The sequence below is a fragment of the Dasypus novemcinctus genome, chromosome X (genome assembly GCF_030445035.2).
Source record: "Dasypus novemcinctus isolate mDasNov1 chromosome X, mDasNov1.1.hap2, whole genome shotgun sequence".
Taxonomy (NCBI): domain Eukaryota; kingdom Metazoa; phylum Chordata; class Mammalia; order Cingulata; family Dasypodidae; genus Dasypus; species Dasypus novemcinctus.
In genome coordinates this window covers 114,967,318-114,988,792 of record NC_080704.1, presented here as the reverse complement: position 1 = coordinate 114,988,792, position 21,475 = coordinate 114,967,318, and the positions used below count along the sequence as shown (strand labels likewise).

At 40.8% G+C, this 21,475-nt stretch overlaps 1 protein-coding gene and 1 pseudogene across 1 annotated transcript; both read right to left on the bottom strand.

Moving 5' to 3' along the window:
- Positions 1-924: 924 nt before the first annotated feature.
- Positions 925-20,543, bottom strand: PRPS1 (phosphoribosyl pyrophosphate synthetase 1). The gene is made up of 7 exons (XM_004466324.5): positions 20,269-20,543; positions 12,563-12,746; positions 11,546-11,644; positions 6,982-7,106; positions 5,015-5,188; positions 2,939-3,098; positions 925-2,002 (listed from the first exon to the last, which is right to left on the bottom strand). The coding sequence occupies exons 1-7, from the start codon at positions 20,388-20,390 to the stop codon at positions 1,910-1,912; spliced, it is 957 nt and encodes a 318-aa protein (XP_004466381.1). The 5' UTR covers positions 20,391-20,543; the 3' UTR covers positions 925-1,909.
- LOC111766030 (coiled-coil-helix-coiled-coil-helix domain-containing protein 2 pseudogene) lies at positions 9,401-10,315 on the bottom strand (annotated as a pseudogene).
- Positions 20,544-21,475: the final 932 nt, after the last annotated feature.

The window sequence follows — 21,475 nt, the reverse complement described above, 5'->3', positions numbered from 1 at the left end:
AGCTCAGTCAATACCCAGATGCTTGATGAGGGTGGAACCAAGAAAATGACCATTGGGCAAGTCTGTGGACAAGGTGGGTTCCCATGAGGAACCAGGGACAAGAAACTTGAGAATGACTCTCAGACTTTGAAATCTAATGAAATAAGCCCTGGAGGTTTATGGAACTGTTCTGGATGCAAGACTCATGTTTCCCTCCAGCATTTATGAATTCCAAAAAGGAGATATTATGTTTGAAAACTGGTCTGTTTCTCTGAGCATGTTAACCTTTTGATTTTATTAGATTCATCTGAGATGCTTCCCACTCTTATATTTTTTTTAATTTAACATTTTGTGTGATCCATGTATTTACAAAGAAAACAGACAAAAACAAAAAAACAAAAACCCCCTCATTCTAGGAATGTGGCCCACAATAGGGGTCTGAGGTGAAAGTATTCTGAAATGGCATGCCCTAATTACTTGACCCAATACTTCAGGAACATCCTGTCAGCAGGCTGGGGCCCTGGTGCTCCTCATCAGTTTCCCCCAGAACTAAGATTCTGAGGTGAAAGAGGGGTACAGGGTCCAATGCACACTTTACATAGCTCACTTCAGTTCCTCTTGCATCACTTTTATACAAGAGACGAATTGTAAAATAAACACCACAATGTTCAACAAAAGCAAAACCAAAATAAAAGTGGAACTAGGCTTCACAAATATTCAGAGCATGTAGCTTTCCAAAGTAAAAGTGTACCCTTATGTGATGATGCACAAAGGAACGCACTTAAATTTTTGGAATGCATTGTAATTAATTCTGAAGTTTTCTACATTTACCTTTCCCAGATAGGTTTTATGAGTCCGGCTTCATTACTCTCAGGAGCATAAATTCCAAAGCAGCCCACTGCTGACAAAGCTAGTTCAAAATGCAGAGGCACCACTACGAATTGATGTAGATCCACATACATACATAAATGCACTTTATTAGTTTCCTTTACAAGAGACAATAACACCAAGCTTTTTAAAAGAAACCTCAGGTCATCCAAGAGGCCGAACAGATCCAAGGAAGGAAGAAGAAAATTAAATATATTAAATTAATTGAAAGGCACTAACTACACCACCACCTAAGATCTACTACCATGGTGGTAAGCAAGCTAAGATTAAGCTACAGCAAGATCATCTAGTTAGATTACACATCTTTTCATAGGACTATGGTACACCAGTCATTTGGCCCCAAGAGGATATTTGGCTGGGACAAGGTCAAGATGGCTGAAGGTAAAGCCAAATCAAAAGGAACAGGTACAAAGGAGAATCCTAGATACATAGACCCCAAGGTGATGGTGATTAGTCTTCTTCCTTCCAAGAAGCATTTGCTGCTCTGTGCTGCCTCCCCTCAGGACTCCACCCAAAGGCTACTCAACCTGACAGCAGCCGGCCCCTACCTTACAGGAAGCTCAGCAATGAGAACTAGGTTTGGGGTTGCCTAGGGCTCTAGCAGTAATTTAGTAGAGACCTTGGAGAACTTGTGACACTTTGGGGAGAGGGGGAACTGGGCTGGCAAGGTTGCTAATTGTTCTGAACAAAGAAAACTCTGAAACATTTACATGCAAAATCATCTAAGCTTCTCCAGGACATTCAAACAACCCAGCAGGACACCCTCAAAAGTATGAAATCTTGCTACAGCTGAGCTGTAGTTAAAGCTGCCAGGCTCACAAAATCAAAGAAGCCAGAATGAGCCAATGTGGGTAGGAAATTCCAGCAATTAAGCTCAGTCAGTCTTTCCTCAATTTAGGAGAAGCTCTAATATACCTGAAGTGGGATGTAGAAAGCTACACTGGAGCAAGCTAGATCTTCTGATGAACTTTTTAATCAAATACCAAGGGAAAACAAGGGGCGGGGTTGATTTTATTTTTAAAAAGCCTCAGAAGTTATTCTATTATAAAGGGACATGGCTGAATAGGTAGGAAACAGATTCCCCATTGTGAGTTCTCCTGATGGCTTCTGCAAGGATCATGGAGATATCAATCACCTAGAAAGGCAAGAAAAGTATCAGGTTAGTAATATATACACAGAGGTAACTAGCAAATCTCTAGATGCTGATGAGCAGCCCAATGTGTGCCCTTTCCCTTCATGCGCCCACACCCCAGCTACTCTGTAGCACAATATTTTAACTATAACCACTTAGGAAAGAATCAAAATGCTAGTGGAGGAAAAATCCTGACTCATCGAAGTGGTGGTATTGGGCAGCTATTTAAAAATCCTTAAGAAAAATAAAATACAATTAAAAAAACCCCAAAAAACAAAAAACAAAAGAAAAAAATTCCTTAAGGATGGAGGGGGAAAAAATATATTTAAACTGAAAAAAATCCTTAAGAATGACAACCTTCAAATTCTAAACATTAATTTCAGAAAGCTAAATGATCACTCACTATACACATATTAAATTAAGCAAGGCCTTGTTCTTTTAGTGCAACAGCACTCAAACTTTAGTGTCTTATTTGGGGAATTCTTTAAAACACTGGTTTCCAGGATCTGATTTTGCAAGACTTGGATGAAGCAAAGGAAACTGCACTGAAACAAGAACCTACGCAATTAAAGTAGGCAGTTTCCAAAGCAAACCCCGAGAAACACTTAAGTTCTAAAGAGTATACATTCAGTTTAAAGGTTTCACATTATGTCTATGGGCCAACAGAGAGAGAAACTCGCATATTGTAAAGCACAGATTTGCAAACTTCAGTGTGCATCAGAATCACTGGGAGAGCCAGCAGAATCCTGGGCTCCATCCTCCAGAGCTCCTGAAGTCTAGTAATCTGAACATTTGAACATGTGATTTTTTTACTTTATTGGATCACAGCTCATGATGAAAGAACAAAGTAGGAAATCTTCAGAACCCAGACACCTATACGGCATATGTAGCCTCCCAAATACTTAGTGAAGTCTTGTTTCACCAGAATCTCATCCTCACCTGGATTTTGGAACAATGCTTCATCTTATCCTCCTGAGGTATGGTATTGGTGACTACTACTGCTTCAAAACATGCATTGTTGATTCGAGAAATGGCTGGGCCAGAAAAGATTCCATGCGTCAAGATAGCATAAACTCTGGTGGCTCCAGCTGACAAAAGTCTAAAAGACAAAGGTCAGAGTTGATTTGGATTAATCCTACTTATCACTATAGAATCTAGGTTAGGGAGAAGAAAAGAGAACTGAATTAGAACTTCTCTGAATAGGTTTAGAACAGTATAAAAGAACTGTGGCAGGGATTCTGTGCTCAACAAAATCTTTCTGGGCATACACACAGCTGGACTACTTTTCCCAGACTCTTGCATATTTAGGTGTGGCCATGTGACTTAATCTGGGCTATGGCTATGATATATACCATGTCTTGGCTAGGCCTATAAAAATCTTCCATGTGTGTAATCTTTCATTTTCTTTTCACTTTCTGGCTAGCCAAACCGGGAATGTCTTCTAAGGTAATCTTGGAAGTTGTGTGTTAAAGATGCGAAGCCCCAAATTCGAAAGAGTTTGGGTTCCTGAACTTAGGAAAAATGAGTATTACTACTAACTGCAGTCCATATCTTACATTTGGTATATTTTCCCTCCAACTCATGGAGCTAATAGCTAGAATATAAGTCACCAGAGAATAGAATGTGGCTAGAGAAGGGAAAACTGAGGCTTAATCTGTGCAGAACTGGTAAAAAGTTGTTTGGAAATGAACAGAAATGGTGACAGCACATCAAAGGATTTGTAATAATTAGTGCTTACATATAGATATGAGAGTGGTTTGTTTTTTTGTTTTTTGAGTAATGAAAATGCTTTAATATTGACTGAAGTGATGAATGTGCAACTTAGTGATTATACCAAATGCCACTGATTGTACACTTTAGGTAAATTATATGGTTTGTGAACAAAAAAATTAATAGGGTGGGTTGGGGGGAAAATACACCAAAGGTAAGATGGACTGTAGCTAGTAGTAATACTCTGATAATGCTCTTCTATAATTTGTTACAAATGTTTCACAACAATGCAAGGTATTTGTGGTGGGGTGAGGTATGGGAGTCCTGCATGTTTTGTCTTGGAAGTTCACAACTTTTACTATACACTTATTATTTATGTATGTTCATGTATGAATGATATACTTAATAAATTGCTTTTAAAATGAAAAAAAAAAGAACAGTGAGGAGGCAATTTGGAATAGTGCAGGCAAGAGATGAGAAGTAATTCGAACTAAGTAGCATCTAAAATGGACAGTCAAGAGATAAGATTAGGGTTTCCAGCTTAGGTAAAATATGAGAATGCATTTCTGGGAAGTGGATATGGCTCAAGTGATAGAGCTTCTGCCTACCATATGGGAGGACCTGGGTTCGATCCCTGGGGCCTCCTGGTGAAAAAGAAGAAGAGAAAGTATGCCTACATGGTAAGCCAGTGCCTGCACAAGTGCCCATGTGGCGAGCCAGTGCCCACATGAGTGCCCGTGTGGTAAGCCAGTGCCTGCACAAGTTCCTGTGTGGTGAGCCAGTGCCCTGTGCAAGTGAGTCACGGCAGCAAGATCATGACATAAAAAAAAAAAGAGACAAGGGGAGAGTCAAGGTGAAGTGCAGCAGAAACCAGGAACCGAGGTGGCACAATTGACAGGGAACCTCTTTCCCCATCAGATGTCTCCAGGATTGAATCCTAGGAGAGAAAAAGAGAAGACAACACAGACAGCAAAAACAGCAGGGTGGGAGGAGGAGAAGGGGGGAAATAAACAAATCTTTAAAAAAATAACAACAACAAAAAACATATCCATCACCCAAACAGAAAAAAAAAAAAAGAGAATATTCCTCAGACCTATAAATTTCTACCTGAGCTGGTTTTAAAAACCTAACCAAAGTGACTTTCACTGATTTTTACATATTGAACTTTAAGCCTAGAGCAATGAAAAGCCCCAAAGCTAGTCATTATCCCTTCACTTCAGTTTCAAAAAAATAAGCAGGCTTAAGCCATTCAGATACCAGTTAACTCTTTACTGAAAACCACTGGACCTTCTACTCTATACTCACTTGTCAGCTGCATGACAGATTGTGCCGCAAGTGTCAGCCATGTCATCCACAAGGATAGCCACTCGATCCTTCACATCTCCCACCAGCACCATGCGGTCCACTTCATTGGCCTTCTTCCGTTCTTTGTGAATCAAGGCAAAGTCCACATTCAATCGGTCTGCAATGGAGGTCACTCTAGAGAATGAGGAGAGTGTTCAAAGTTAAAACCCCTGTGTGTGTGTGGGGGGGGGGGGGCTTCTAAGACAAAGAAATGGATGAAAGAATGAACTTGTTTTCTGGGGGAGTATACTCCTTGAAACCAAACAGTTCCCAGGGCGGGGGAAAGCAACTATCATTGACTGTCTTCTCAAAGCAAATACCACAAAGTGGGTTTTAGAGTAATCCCTCCATATCCTTGATAGCAGTATAAACATGTATTACTCAAACTTAGATCATAAGCCAATCTGCGTTAAGCAGGGGCTAAAAAAAGATATCCTCACCAGTTCTGGAAAGCAATATAATGCCCAGGCACATTTACAGAATGAATTGGGAGTGGAAGCAAAGAGACAGAAGACTTCATTAACGATGCAGATTGTCCCAACTCATGGGATGAATAGCTGTGAAGTGTCAATGTGGTGAGAAGTTAGCCTGAACCTGATAGGAGAATAGCAGTCCCCAGCCTGTTTTAGTGCCTGTACTGTTCTGCCACTCCCCTCAGAATGGTGGTAAAACACCCATCAACCAGCAATGTGAACTCTACCTAGACAAGAAGCCTGGGATTTCCTTTCAGGACTGCTAGAAAGAAAGTTATGCCAATTAACTGGGCAAACTCTGTATCTCACTGTGCAACCCAAATTATCTCTAAATCAAAACAGATTTTTAATTTTCTTATTACATGATAGTACAAACCAGGCTAGAAGGTAGAAGAGAAGACCAATCTGGTGACAAAGTACCATATAATTCATGCAAACAAAAAATCCATTCAGCATAAGTAACACATATGCCCAGGCTCCACTGTGCCATTCTAATCATATGTGAAGAGGCACGTGCTTTGGGTTTTGTTTTGGACTACTTTCTAAGTCCCATGGTAAAAAGGGAGAAAACAACCAACAAGTCAAGTATGACTGCAACCATTAAGGGCCTGTCTTTCAGGCTCTGTCTTTTAGGCATCTGTTACAGATGGTTAACTAGTGATTAAGTGAGATTCAGCAAGACATACATCTGGCTGGTTAACAACTTAACTTCTTAGCCTCTCAGTTCTGTGAAAGTTACTGAAATGAAGTTGTTGAGAAGGAGTCATTCAAAATTTGAATGGCTTTTAGAAAGTTCTGAATTAGCTTTTTCCTAATCACCTGTGTTTTGTTGCCCTTCCTTCTATTTCCACAACAAGAACATGTGTAATACTTCTGAATCCATTACCAACCACTAAAAAAATCAAGTGCTCTTAGTCTATGCCATGTGAACTACAAAGGACTTGTAATTGTCAATCTCTGGCAATCAGTTTTATTTAACATTCTAAGGTCTTGGGTTTAAATAAAAATACCACACTTTATTTTCCTTCCTGCTCAATATTTTAATCCCAAGGATCAAAACAGCCTAACCAACAACATTAGAATCAGTGTGTAAAAGCTTACTTGCCCACTAAGAGCATGTGGCTCAACAGCAGCTGCCATTTATTAGAAAATCAAATTTCCTACCTTTCCTGATAGGTTTGAAGCAGTGGTGCTAGCTTTGCAGTGCCAAATTGCAGTCAAGTCCACAATATCATGACTCTCTAGGGGTTCTTTTCTGTCTTGCCTCTCAAGTAGTGACTCAGGTTAGTAAAAGAGGAGTCAAACTATATGCAACCCCTGTCCCAGCTACTGGTACATACATCCATTCTGAAATACATGAAAACTATCTCTTAGATAGAAAAACATTACTTTTCTGACACAAACGTTTGAGAGATTTCCCCAGCAGATTAGAAATAATACTAATTGCAACCATACCTCTTAGCTCCACCAGCATCTGGTGAGACAATAGTGCAGTTCCTCCATTCAGAGATATTCTCCTTTATCCATTTCAGGACAGCTGGCTCTGCATACAAATTGTCCACTGGGATATCAAAAAAGCCCTGGAGAAAGAAGCTGGATCAATTTTTGCTTCCTTTTACTTCTCTTCCATTTATAAAAGGCTAACTAACACAAAAGAAAGCAGCTTGCCCAAATACCTTAAAATAGCTTCCTTGAGAAAGTGAAACCCTCCTACATTGCTGGTGGGAATGTAAAATGGGACAGTCACTGTGGTAAACCGTCTGGCAGCTCCTCACAACCTTAAAGAGAGTTACCATACAACCTGGCAATTCCACCTCTTAAGCACATAGCCAAAAGAAAACAGGGATTCAAGCAGATCTTTGTATACTAATGTTCATAGGACCACTTTATTCATAATAGCCCCAAGGGGGCAAGCCATCAAAGTGTCCATCAACACATTAAATCAGTGAATAAAATGTGGTACAGACATACAATAGAATCAGCCATAAAAAAAGAATGAAGTAGGGAAGCAGACTTGGCCCAATGGATAGGGCATCCACCTACCACATGGGAGGTCCGCGGTTCAAATCCCAGGCCTCCTTGACCTAGGTGGAGCTGGCCCATGCACAGTGATGATGCGCGCAAGGAGTGCCCTGCCACGCAGGGGTGTCCCCGTGTAGGGGAGCCCCACGCGCAAGGAGTGCGCCGCATAAGGAGAGCCACCCAGCACGAAACAAAATGCAGCCTGCCCAAGAATGGTGCCACACACACGGAGAGTTGACAAAAGATGACACAACAAAAAGAAACACAGATTCCTGGTGCTGCTGATAAGGATAGAAGCAGTCACAAAAAAACACACAGCAAATGGACACAGAACAGACAACTGGGGGGGGGGGTTGGGGGGGAGGGGAGAGAAATAAATAAAAAATAAATCTTTAAAAAAAAAAGGAATGAAGTAGATTAACCTTGAAAACATGTTGAGTGAAATAAGCAAGGCACAAAAGGACAAATAAAGTATAATTCCACTTATGTGAACTTATCTAGAATAAACAAATTCATAGAGACAGAAAATAGATTAGAGGGTACCAGGGGCTGGGACAGAGAATGAGGAATTTTTATCAATTGGTAGTTTCTGTTGGGGGTGATCAAAGTTGTGGTAATGGATAGTGGTGATGGTGGCACTGTAAATGTAATTAATACCACTGAATTGTACACATAAAATGGTCAAAAGAGCAAATTTTATGTTATATATGTTACCACAATAAAATAAATAAAAACCAAATCAAACCAGCTTCTTTTAATCTGGGCTGTATGAGAGAGCCCAGCCAAGATCAGCAAAGCCAATCCTCAGCAAACCCACAACTAACTATAGGTACATGAGTGTGCCCTTGCCAAGCAGAGCTAAGTGAAGTCAAAACCAGAAGAACTGGGAAGTGGACTTGGCCCAGTGGATAGGGCGTCTGTCTACCACATGGGAGGTCCGCGGTTCAAACCCCCAGCCTCCTTGACCCGTGTAGAGCTGGCCCACGTGCAGCGCTAATGTGCACGAGGAGTACCGTGCCATGCAGGGGTGTCCCCCATGTAAGGGAGCCCCACGCACAAGGAGTGCGTCCCGTGGGGGGGGCCACCCAGCACGAAAGAAAGTGCAGCGTGCCCAGGAATGGTGCCGCACACATGGAGAGCTGACACAACAAGATGACACAACAAAAAGAAAAGAAACACAGATTCCCAGTGCCGCTGATAAGGATAGAAGCATCACAGAACACACAGCGAATGGACACAGAGAGCAGAAAACTGGCGTGGGGGGCAGAAATAAATAAAAAATAAATCTTAAAAAAAAAAAAAGAACTGCCCAGGCAATGTGCTCACTCACAAATTAAATACTGCTTTATGCCACTAAATGTTGGGCTAGTGTGTTAAGGAACAAAAGCCAACTGGCAAACCAGTATCTAAGCTTAGTGGATGCTATTTATAATTAAATGGTCACAGAGTAACCAGAAGTCAAAGTATATGTGATGAGGTGATGTATGGGGGCCCTATATGATGTTATGCATGTTTGTTTTATAAGTTCACAACTTTTACTATAAACTGTGGGGTTTTTTTGGGCGGGGGGGGGTGGCACATGGAGAAAATCACTTTATTCTAATTAGTTCACATATAAGAACATCACAGCAACTGGTTTAAGGAGGTCACACAAACATTTGTCTAGCCCAAACTCTATACCATCTCAGCAGACTTCTATATAGTTATAACACTCTCTCCCACTGTGATTGTGAAGCAAGAAAGCTATTACTGGTAGGAGAGGTTTTATACTTTACACTTTCACAATTAAGAGTTCTACAATAAATTCATTTGGCGTGAGAGCAGGTTTTCCATTTCATTTCCCACTTCTTAATTAGGCAAATCCATTTGCAAATCTGCACTGCTTCAGTACCTCGCTACCCTTGTAAAAGCTTAAGGTCACCCTGATTCTGGGCACACTACAAAAACTGTTTCATCTCATAGTGGCAGGGGCCAAACTGCTGCTGCTGCTGCTGCTGCTGCTGCTGCTACTGGTATGCCGGCTGGGCAACCTGAGGCTCCTGGTAAGTGAGGTCAGGACTTGAGAGTTTTCCTCCCTCCACTGGAGTCCCCAGTGATGGCATGGCCCAGTGTGTGCCCAACAGCAGGGCCCACAGCCATGCCAGCTGCAGTGGTTGCCATCTGGGCCTTCAGACCTGGCTGCCAAGGTATAGCAGCTGGTGAGCCAAGTGCTGAGGGAGGGGTCGCTGCTGGTGGCTAAGGTGGTTGTGCTGACTTGAGAGCAACTCTCATCTGTGGTGCCCAGCTGGCCAGAAGGGCCATGCATGAGGTACGGCTCTAGCTTCCACACGGCATCACAACTATGCAGTGGCCAGGATTCTTTTTTTAAAGATGTATTTATTTATCCTCACCCCCCGTTGTTTTTGCTGTTTTCTGTGTCCATTCACTGTTTACTCTTCTGTGTCTGCCTACCTTCTCTTTAGGCGGCACCAGGAACCAATCCTGGGACCTTCCAGAGTGGGACAGAGGTGCTCAATCTCTTGTGCTACCTCAGCTTCCTGGTCTGCTGTGTCTCTTACTGTCCCTCCTCTGTGTCTCTTTTGGTTGTATCATCTTGCTGCTGCAGCTCTGTGCACGGGCCAGCACTCCTGCACAGGCCAGTGCTGTGTGGGCCAGCACTCCACGTGGGCCATCTTGCCCTCACCAGGAGGCCCTGGGAATTGAACCCTGGACCTCCCATATGGTAGATGGAAGCCCAATTGCTTGAGCCACATCCATTTCCCTAGACTCCTAGAAGGGGTAAAGTCCCCACTTCTGTTTATGTATATTCATATATGACAGACTTCAATAAATTTTTTTTAAATGGGAAAAAAAAAGCAAAAAAAAGTGACCAGAAGCCAGGAGATCTAGTGTTTTAATTCTAGTTACTACAAATTAGTTGTGTTTCTTAAGTGCATTCCTCTCCTATAAAATGGGTATAAGAGGTTACTTCTGGGAAGATGGTGGACTAGAAAGACATGGGAGTCTCTCCTCTCCCAGAACAGTAGCTAGAGGACAGGCAGAAATGGCCAGGAACAAATGTTCTAGGATTTAGATACCAGGGGAAGGGTGGACACCTCCCAGAAGAGAGAGGGGCAAAGAAAAGAACCTCGACGGCCAAACTCTGAGTTAAAGCTGCAGCTGCTGGTGTCCTCCCCCACTCTATAAACAACTTTGAATTCTCAGGCCTTGGGCCAGTGGCTGCAGACAAAGGGGGCTGCAGGAATCCACCTCCCCAGGCAACAGGAGAGGGAGGTGGATCCCTGTGGACCCCCTCTCTTTTTGTCAAGATTCTTTTCTTGTGCCCTTCTCTCTTCTGGGTGGTGTCAAGCCTTCCTCTGGTATTCAAAACCCTAGAACATTTTTATTCCCAGACCATTTCTGCCTGTCTGTAGCTATTTTTCTGGAAAAGAAGTGAGTCCCTGTGTCTAATCTGCCAACTTGTTGAAAGTCTCTTATAAAGTATAAAATATATGGCAGTATTCTACTGCCCTTACTCTGGATTTATGCTAAAAAGTAGGATCCAATTTTTTGGGGCTCTAAATTTAAGACGAATATTCAAAGAGAATAAAAATGATGACAATAACAGCTCCACTATATGGAGTATCTATGATATGCCAGGCGTTATACTATGAATTTAATATCATTTTATTTAATACTCATAATAACAAAACAGTATATGATCCAAAAAGTTAAATAACTTGTCCAATAGTACAATGCTAGTCAAGTAAGCGCCAATGTCAGTATTTGCGTCTCATCCCAAAGCCTTGACTCTTCCTATGATCCCATCTGCCACCCTATCTAACCATCCCCAAATTACTAAGCTCATGAACTATACTTAAGATGAGTAAGTTTAAAATGCCAATGTATAGTTTACTTGAGCTGTACTTGGACAGTTATTCACGTCTCTGTAGTTTTCAGTATTATTATTCCTCTCTTCCCACTTTTCCGGTCCCCAATATTTAGCTTCCATTGATACCTGAATTTGAGAAGCGTGTAGGTCCATGGTGATGATATGATCTGCGCCTGCTACAGACAGCATATTTGCGACAAGCTTGGCCGAGATTGGGGCCCGGCTCTAAATGGGGAGGGGAGGAAAGACAGAAAGAAAAAAAATTCCACAAAAACTGAGAACCAGTTCATCTGCTCAAAAAGCATTTATTTATTAATGGCACACCTGCTATGCTTAAGGTACTGCACTATCAGGAAATTCATAGAAAGAGACATGGCCATTGACTTTGAGTAGATTATAACTTAGCACGCATATTAAATGGAACATCTCTTTTCCATGTCAGTATACCTATTTGAGAAAAGAAAACTATCTTCCTAGTTTTTGTTTAAACTTAATGTACATACACTGCTACTTTCAGCCTATTCAAGTATTTCTAATGATCAATTACTGAAACTGGCAGGTTTCTAAAACCATTTTAAATATAACTATTAAAATTTCTTTTAATACACACTCAAACCTGTATAACATTTAACATGTCAAAGTTTAAAGATATTATCACAGAATGCAAATTATTGTCTTAAGGATGAGGTAATACTTAAGAGAACATGGTAAAAATACTCCCTAAAATCATATTGAGCGAAATAAGCCAGACAGAAAAGGGCAAATATATGCTCTCACTTACATGAAATATCTAGAATAAGCGAATTCATAGACACAGATAGCAGATTACTGGTTACCAGGGACCAGGGGCAAAGGAGGGGAGAATGGGGAGTTCCTGCTTAATGGGTACAGAGTTTGAGGTGATGAAAAAAATTTGGGTGATGGTAGCACAATATTGTGAATGCAATTAATACCACCAAACTGTATACCTGAAAGTGGCTAAAATGGGAAATTCTGGGCTGTATATATGTTACTACAATGAAGTTTTTTAAAACCCTAAATATATAACTGATTAATTATTAAGGATTTTTTTTCTGTAACTTTAGACAAGTACTCTTATTTTCCCTTCTTAAAAATAAACAAAAATGGAGATTCTGCTCCTACCTTATCCTTCTTATCCTGCCGGGCATAAGGGAAGCATGGGATGACTGCAGTAACCCGGCTGGCTGAAGCGATCTTGCAGGCATTAATCATAATCAAAAGCTCCATGAGATTGTCGTTGATTTCACCACAACCACTCTGAACAATGTAGACATCCTCTCCACGTACACTCTCTCCAATTTCCACACTATATGGGGAAAGACAGGCCAACATTAAACAATAGCTTTTTGTTTTTTAAGGTACTGGGGTCAGGGACTGAACCCGGGACCTCGTATGTGGGAAGCTGGCACTCAACCACTGAGCCACATTGGCTCCAGAGTTGTCTTTTTTCATTTGTTTTTAGGAGGCACAAGGAACTGAAGCCAGGACCTATCATGTGGGAAGCAGGTGCTCAACTGCTTGAACCATATTCACTCCCCAAAACAATAGCTTATTGATCACTAAACTATACTTCTACACACAGTAAGGTATCAAGAGCAGAGCTTCCCTCCTAGTATGCTGTGAGTAGGTTATAGCTACATGTGTATTTTGATGCCCTTAGACTTCAGGAGATTCCCTGAAGGAACGCCTATACCAGAAGCAGTTCATTGCCTCATCACATTAAAAAGACTGGCTGTCAGTAATGGTTGACTAATTCAAATTAGCCCTTCTACTGAAGACAGCTTTAAAAAAAATTGACTAACATTAGTCTACAGTACTTACAAGTGATTGGACCATAATTTCATACACGTACACGATATAAATACAAATTTGCTAGATCACTTGCAACTGTTAAATAATCTGTACATAGCAAAATACATAGAGACATCATATAAGGAATGGATCATTATTGTTCTATAATGATGCCTTCTACAGAAGACAGTACCACCTCTACCACCTCTATCATATTGGAATGTCACTCAACAAATATTAAATGTCCATATGCCAGTCACTTTGTTGGTGCTAGGGACATGGTGAATTCACCATAAAACAGATGTGGTTCTTGCCCTCATCCCATCCTAACTGTACTATGGTCCAATAAGTAAGTCTTGTTTAAAAAAAAAGTACAGGAATTTACTGTAATTATGGAGCAGGGTTATAGTTTACATAAAAGTCTCAATGCCCATACTTAGGTCTCTACCAAGAACAACTTATGATTTTTTAAAAATCACCTCAGAAACACCTCAAAGCAGCAATGTTTTCTCAAGTAATACTCTAGGTAAGGTGTATGTGTTTGTCAGGATCATCTTTTATTCTACCACTCTCTCTCCAAACAAAATTTCAAGGAGCATTATGAAACGGATATATCAAAATCTATAAGAGGTAATTTCACTGCCAAAAGAAGTTGATAAAGGAGAAAATTACTATTTAATATCTACTGATTTCCAATCCAAATGGCTATTGAAGGGACTCTACTATTAAAAGGGGTGGAATAAGTTCATATTGAAACACAAGAAAAATAAAAACAAACAGCAAAAACAAAATTAGAAACCAATTAAAACAGAGAAACTGAGATTCCTGGTAGCCAGAACAAAAAGGAAAACACATTAGTTTGGGTTATCTGGAGATAAATTTTCTTCAGCCACTGAATTTAAGATCCTTATGGTAAAAGTGCACTATTTGCTACAATCAATAACCTAAGTTCTTACCCTATGAAACTAGAAAAAGGGCAAAATAACAAGGCAAGTAGAGGAAGAAAATTATAAGAACAAAAGTCATGGCATAGAAAACATGAAATCAAGAGGAAAAAAATCAATGAAAAAAGCTAGTTCATGGGGGGGTGGGGTGGGCAATGAAATTGATATACCTCTATTAAGAGTGACAAAAATGGCTTCACTGGAGAATTCTACCAAATATTTAAAGAAGAATTAATACTAATTTTGCAATCTATTCCAAAAAAGAGGAGGGAACACTTTCTAACTCATTTTATGGAGTATTATTCATATACTAAAACCAGAGAAAAGCAAGAGAAAAGAAAACTACAGAGGGGAAGAAAGAGAAATGTGGGTGTGGTTATAAAAGGGCAATATGAAGGATCCTGGTCAAGGTGGAAATGTTCTTCTTAATGTCAATTCCTGGTTGTGATATTGCACTACAGTTTTGCAAGATTTACCCCTGGGAAAACTTGGTAATGGCTATACTAGATCTCTTTGTATTCTTTTTCACACCTTCATGTGAATCTACAATTTTCTCAAAATCTAAAGCTCAATTTTAACAAAAAGCCCACTAGTTTAACAAAAAGTTTATTCCATGAAAGCTGATGTCAATAAAAGTGTAACTAAAAACAAAGGCACTTCTGTAGTAAATTGAAAGAACTTAGTCCAGTCCTACTAACTTTTGGAGAAACCTACATTATACTGTGAGGAAACCTTGGAGGACTCTGAACACTGACTGGTTATATGATATCAAGGGACTTTATTGTTAATTTTTAGGGGTGATAATGGTAGTGTGATTACTGAAATATAAACGGATGATATGATAGAACATCTGGGTTTGCTTCAAAATAATCCAATTGTGCGTATGCGTGGTAATAGATGAAAGAAGATTAGCCATGAGTTGATAACAATGGGAGGGTGATGATATCTCTCACTTCTATGTGTATTTGAAAGATTCCACAAGAAATAGTTAAGGAGTATGAAGGTGGCTCAAGCAGTTGAGCGCCTGCTTCCCACACGGGATGTCCCAGGTTCAGTTCCCAGTGCCTCCTAAAAAAAAAAAACACACACAACAAACAACAAACAGACAAGAACACCAACTGAGGGGAGCTGATGTGGTTCAGTGGTTGAGTGCCGGTTTCCCATATACAAGGTCCCAGTTTCAATCCTTGGCATCAAACCTCAAAAAAACACAAAATAAAACAAAAACACCCAACCCTTTAATAAAAAGAAAAAAAAGTTAAATAAATAAAGTTACCCTCCCTAAGTTATTCTCTCATCACCCTGGTTATTCCCTTTGAAACACTTAGCATAATTTGTTATTACTTATTTATGTACTTCTTTATCCTCTCTCTCCTCCACTAGAATGCAAGTGCCATGAAGGCAGGGAGCAGATCTGTTATGCTCACCTGTATCCCCAGACAACCACTGTCAATATGATATAAATGAAGAATGAATGAATGAGTGAAAGAATATGCTCAGGATTAGGCTACTAGTTGCATCCACTCATTTTCAGACAGAACATGAACTGGCTGCAGGATGTTACACTGCAAAAAACCTAAGACTGACCTTGATCTTCATGAGATAACTCATTTTGTTTCTACACTAGGGGCATGTGGAAGAATGTTTCTTTAGGTTTTGACAAATCCATTCCCACTCTTTCACAGATATTCAGATGACACCCTCATTTTGGGTAGAACTACAACCTGATGGGCCCATCAAGATCAGCTAGCTATAAGAATTTTAGGGTGGCTTCCTTAAACAGTGATATGCAGTGACATAAGGAACAAAAGCAATTTTGTGGTTATTCACATAGCTGACATGACATAGTATTGTCTACACCATTTTTCTTTTAAGTTAACCCTTAACTTGATTCCATTTTCATGTGAACATTGTCTGATGCTCAAGTTATAAAAAGGATAAATATCTTCTGTACTGACATTTTATTCACCACCGAGATTAGTCTTAATAAATTATTAAATCTGTTGGCAGGGTTGACTATGTCAGAGCCTAAATGGTTTTCTGAAGATATTCTTCAAAATGCAAATGGAAAAAAATTAAAAATAAAAACCAAAGGAACAAACAAAAAACCTACAAATCGACAGGCAGGAGGAAACCAGGGAGGGCTTTCTGGAAGAACTTCCATGTTTTCTGAAAAGTAGGCTGTAAAATTACACTGCCCAGTACAGTAGCCACTGGTCACATGTACTTACTAAGCACTTGAAATGTGGCTAGTCTGGCTGGGGAACTGAACTGAGATATGCTGTAAGTGTAAAACACACATCTTATTTTGAAGATAGCATAAAGAAAAGGGAAAACAAACCATTTTTGTATTATATTACTTCATGATATTTAACCAGCAGTTCAGCTATTTCCCAAAGCCAAACTTCAGACTACAACTTGCCCTCAGCATAGGAGGATATTTGTTATGACAAGAAGGCATGCATTTAATAACTTGAAAATGTTATTTCACTATGTTAAAAATAAGGTTGTATGAATCAACTAGGACACTGCTTCGTTTTACCATGTATAATTCTAATTTCACTAACCGAGACCAATTGTTCTCGCTAGTACAGTAAGGCGCAGCCTTGCTAGCTTCTCCTTTATCCTTTCCTTAGGACCGACATAAATGCATACAGCTGGATTTAATATTAAGAAATACAAAAAGAAAATCCAGTGAAGGTAGATAGTATTTTTAAGAAAATCTCAGAATTGAGACTACTTAGATGTTTGCATGTGCAAAATATATGGGATTAATAAACCAAAGGATATAGTTGTTAGGAAACCAGAGTTAAAGTCTTTTTTCCTCCTCTCAGCCAATACAGAATACCCAAATAACCTAAAGTTATCACTTTGAAGAGAACCAAGCCAAAAATTTCGTATACCCCAAAGTTTTAAAATCCAGTTGAGCTATCATATCAGCAAAATTTTTAAACAACAATAATGCCTAGTGTTCCGCAAGTTACTTAACCTCTGGGTCTTAGTTTCCTCATAATAAGAATAACTCCTCTCACTGGTGTTGAGAGGATTAGATACAATTAGATACAATAAAGCGCTTAACAGAAGGACCAGCACAGCCTAAGCATTCCTAGACACTAAATAATAGTATTATTGTGGATGAGAGTGGAGAATAGTTCAACTTTTCTAAAATGGGTGTAATCTGGCAATAAGTATCAAAACCCTTAAATTTAGTAATTCCCCTTCTAGGAATTAATCCTAAGAAAATAATCAGGGGAGCAGATGTAGCTCAAGTGGTTGATGCCTGACTCCCAATAGAAGGTCCCAAGTTTGATTCTCCATACTTCCTAAAAATAAAAACAACAACAAAAGAACAAGCAAACAAACGGGGGAGTCAGTGTAGCTCAGTGGTTGAACACTGGCTTCCCACATACAAGTTCTGGGGTTCAAACCCCAATCCCAGTACCAAAAAAAAAAAAAAACAGAAAAAAAAATCAGAAACATTTTTCAGATAAAAGCATTAGTATATCAAACATTAGTGAAGAAAGCTATAAATTGATGTTTTCCATTTCTGGAAAGGTATATCAACCCACAAACGTATGTGTATGTATAAATATATTATATACGAACACTTGGCAGGTTATACATCAAAATGTGAGTAGCAGTTTGTCTTGGGTGGTGGAATTATGAGGGATATCTTCTTTTCCTTAGACCTCTTCTATATTTTCCAATTTTCTGCAATACCACTACCACTCCTTTTGCCAACATTTATTGTGCATTTACTATGTGCTGAGCAATGGTTTAAGAAATTTACTCATACCTTGTTTAACACATACAGGTAGGTACTACTTTACAGGTGAGGTTACTGAGGCCCAGAAAGGTTAAGGATTCAAACCTGGGTTCTAATGCCTGACCTCTTAAGCTCTCTTTTTGTATTTATGTTTCTAAATAACTGGACAGCAAAGACACTCAAGAAAGCATCAGTCTCTGAGATTCTGCCAAATGATAGCAAAACTATCTCATCTCAGGATGGGCTCTGCAGTTCCCCACCATAGGGTAAAATAATCTACCCTATTCATGACCTTTAGACCCCAAGGATCACACAGAACAGCAGTTACTATTTCTGTAGGATAGAAAAATGAAAGGGGTAGGGATGAAGATTTAGGAATGTGTAAAGAATCAAAAAACTAATGACAAAGCCAGAAACATGGAAACCTAACCAATCAGCAATGATCCACACTGAGCGTAATTGTTTCCAATGTTTCCAAGCATGCTCCTGTTCAGTTGTTTAAAAATGAAACCAGCCTTCTAGCTCAGGAAAGAGGTAGGTTTAGACTGCTGATGAATTCAGATAAATCCATCAGTGGAAAAGTAAGGTGCTCTTCTGCTCCCCTCTTCCAATACGACAGTATTTAAAGTTAAATTTCAATTTCAATAAAGATTCTCTGCAGCCTAAGTTTCTGGTGTGTTGTGCTATGCAGAGGGCAGAAAACCACGTCCGCATATTTTTCCTAGAAGAATAAGGTGCTAGTCTTAAGAAAAGGATTAAAAAACTATAGTTTTCTAAGGGGACCAAAGAAAACCTCCTCTAAATGAAAATAATTCTTGTCCCCTAGGATATTTTGCCACTCCCAAAGTCTGGTACAGTTCGCTCTTCTTTACTGTGGTCCATGAGCCATAATAGTGTGGGCAAAGCTAAAGCCAGCAGCTTGGCTGGCCTCTTTTGATTAAGGTATTGCCTGGCTACAGATGTCACGGTGTTTGCACTATCATTTGCACCACAATCAGTCCCACAATAATCAGTCATCCAGAAGGGAGCTGTCCATTACAGAAGAATACTTTTATCATCAGCAGGGTCTAAAAAAGATGAAGAGAGTTACACTTTGAAAAACAGTATAAAGCCAAAAAAAAAAAAAAAGAGAGAGAGAGAAAAGCACTTATTGCTTAAAGTAATTTTAACTGATTTAACCCATCTTTAGGTAGAAATGTCCCCTCTTAATAGATGATGACTGCACCTCTAAGATTGTGGGTGCTAAGCTGATTTGCTCAAGTAGCACCAATTAGAACCAGAAGGTTTAGGTGGAAGGGGCATTGAAAGAATTAGGTTAACTAAGTTATTTGTAAAAATGCCTGAGGTGGAGGTTGAGGGTAGAAATGGGGGGAGGGGCAAATGCTAAGGGCAATGCGATGAAAAAAAAATGCAAGTTCCAATACTATGCGATCCCGATGTTCCACTCCATCATTCTTTCCTCAAATACGTTAACATTCGAGTTTAAAAGTGTTCCCTAAATTACCCCACGCAGCTCTAAGAGAAGCGGGCATGTTCAGGCTAGATCTTGCTATTGAAAAATATACTTTTGCACTATCTGTACCACCAGCTGCACTGGGGGAAGCCAAAGATTCCAGAACAAGGTTCCTTAAGACTTTCTGGATGGCTAGAGCTGAAGTGGCGGCTATCAAGTATAAAGATTAATAGGTTACTTTAGCCTATCAACTAGACTTAAGTATTTAAGTTCTGATAATTCTACAGACGATTCTAAAATTATGACCAACGTCGGCCAAGCTAAGGGAAGTCGTCAATGATAATTTTGGCGCCCACAGTACACCACGCTGGACCGAAACCATTTCCGAACTGAAAAGCCGCTTCTTAGACGCAAAGGGAAAGACCGGGAGAGCTCAGCGCGCAGTAGGCTCTCCAATATAAGCTGGTCCAAGAGCTCAAGCGAACCAGTCCAGCCCGGGTGGCTTAACAGCGAAGCGACAAAGCCACGTGTCCCCACGGCCAAGGCTAAGAATCGGTACCCTCCTCTCGCTCAAGGTGGCCACTACGGGTCTTCAAAACAGTCTAAGAAGCTTAGTCGCAAGCTCCATCTTGGCTGCACCCCACCGCACGGTGAGAATAAACGTGACCCTCCCGCGAGAGGTTTAAGATAACGGAAACAGCCCATGGGGCACGTTCGCCCCAGAGCTACCCCTTCTTCGCCCCGACCCCGCCCCGCTTCGCCCACGGAACTCAGGCGTCAGCGGCAGCCCCATCCCCCCACCCTCCCCCGCCCAAGCGTCGCCCCCGCCGCCCGAGTAGATGAGGCGCGGTCGGGGTCCCAAGCGCGTCCTTACCAGGTCTCCTGGTTGCTGAATTTCTTAGTCACCACCTTGCCTAGCTCCAGGCCCAGGCGGTCGGCAATTTTCTGGGATAAATCCTGGTGGGAGCTACCGCTGAAGATTTTGATATTCGGCATCTTGGCCAGCTACCGCGGGAACTCAGTGAGCGCTGCTTCTGTTGCCGAGGCAGGAACCGAAGTCGGACAGGAGACCCAGTACCAACCGCTTCACGTTGCTATTCCGCCATCTTACATTCCCGCCGGGCGCGCGGCTCTAAATTGCCCAGGGCTGAGGAGGCGGGGATAGCACGGAAGTCCACACCCCACGCTCACCAATTCGCGGAACGGTAGCAAGGGGCGGCATCTGACTGTAGCTCCGCCTCCCCCGGCTCTCTAACCCTATTGGCTGGAGGGCGCTAAAGGACGGGGTTTAGAAATAGCCCCTCCGGCTGTAGCGAGGCTGTCGCGGAAAGGCGCAGGAGAGCAGAGATCTTTCAAAGGGGAATGCGTAGAGAGAAGCTGGTGACCGGTAGGGCCAGGTCTTTCCAACAAGCAGGAAATTGGCCATGCATTTCGTTCGTTAGCACTAGAAAGTAAGTCTATCTCTGGTTTACAGTATCTTTGAAGGAAATCGGCTTTTATCAGGATGGCAGGCACATTTCATCAGAATGAAGGGGAACTTGCTGAACACGTGTTTTCATGTTTCCGAGCATGAATTTTATCTTTTTATAAGGATGGGGCCGAATTAAAGCACTTTTTTACATCCCAGGCATTCATCGCACCTGCACATCCAAAGGGTCTGTCTTCCCATCGCAATTACAGTGTCACCTCTGCCTGGAAGACAAGTCACAAGGGGAAAGTGACTGAGACCGTGTCAACTGAATCATCCAGAGACACTGTCAGAGAAAATTGTGGTTTGTTTCTAATTTTGGGACCAAGTTTGTTCAAACAAGTGAAGACGTGTGAATTTTTCCAAAATATATAGGCTATAAAGATCTTTTTCTGATATGTTTATTCCTTGGAAAGGAAATAAAACAGTATACTATGGGAATTAGGATAAAGCACCCCGAAAACATCAGAAAACCTGGTTTTTTGGTCCGTCTATCAGACTGATTTGAGCCTCACTCAGCATCTGCATTTTTCTAATGCGGCCTTTATACCATGTTTTATTATTTTTAGAGTGATACTAATTGGACCAAAGAGAGCCTTTATTCTTAACACAT

Excerpts from the sequence above, each read along its gene's own strand:
- PRPS1 (XM_004466324.5), bottom strand. The coding sequence starts at position 20,390 with ATGCCGAATATCAAAATCTTCAGCGGTAGCTCCCACCAGGATTTATCC. Across the intron at positions 11,645-12,562 it reads GGCAGGATAAGAAGGATAAG|AGCCGGGCCCCAATCTCGGC; the intron begins GTAGGAGCAGAA and ends CTCCCCATTTAG. Across the intron at positions 5,189-6,981 it reads GATGCTGGTGGAGCTAAGAG|AGTGACCTCCATTGCAGACC; the intron begins GTATGGTTGCAA and ends CTCATTCTCTAG.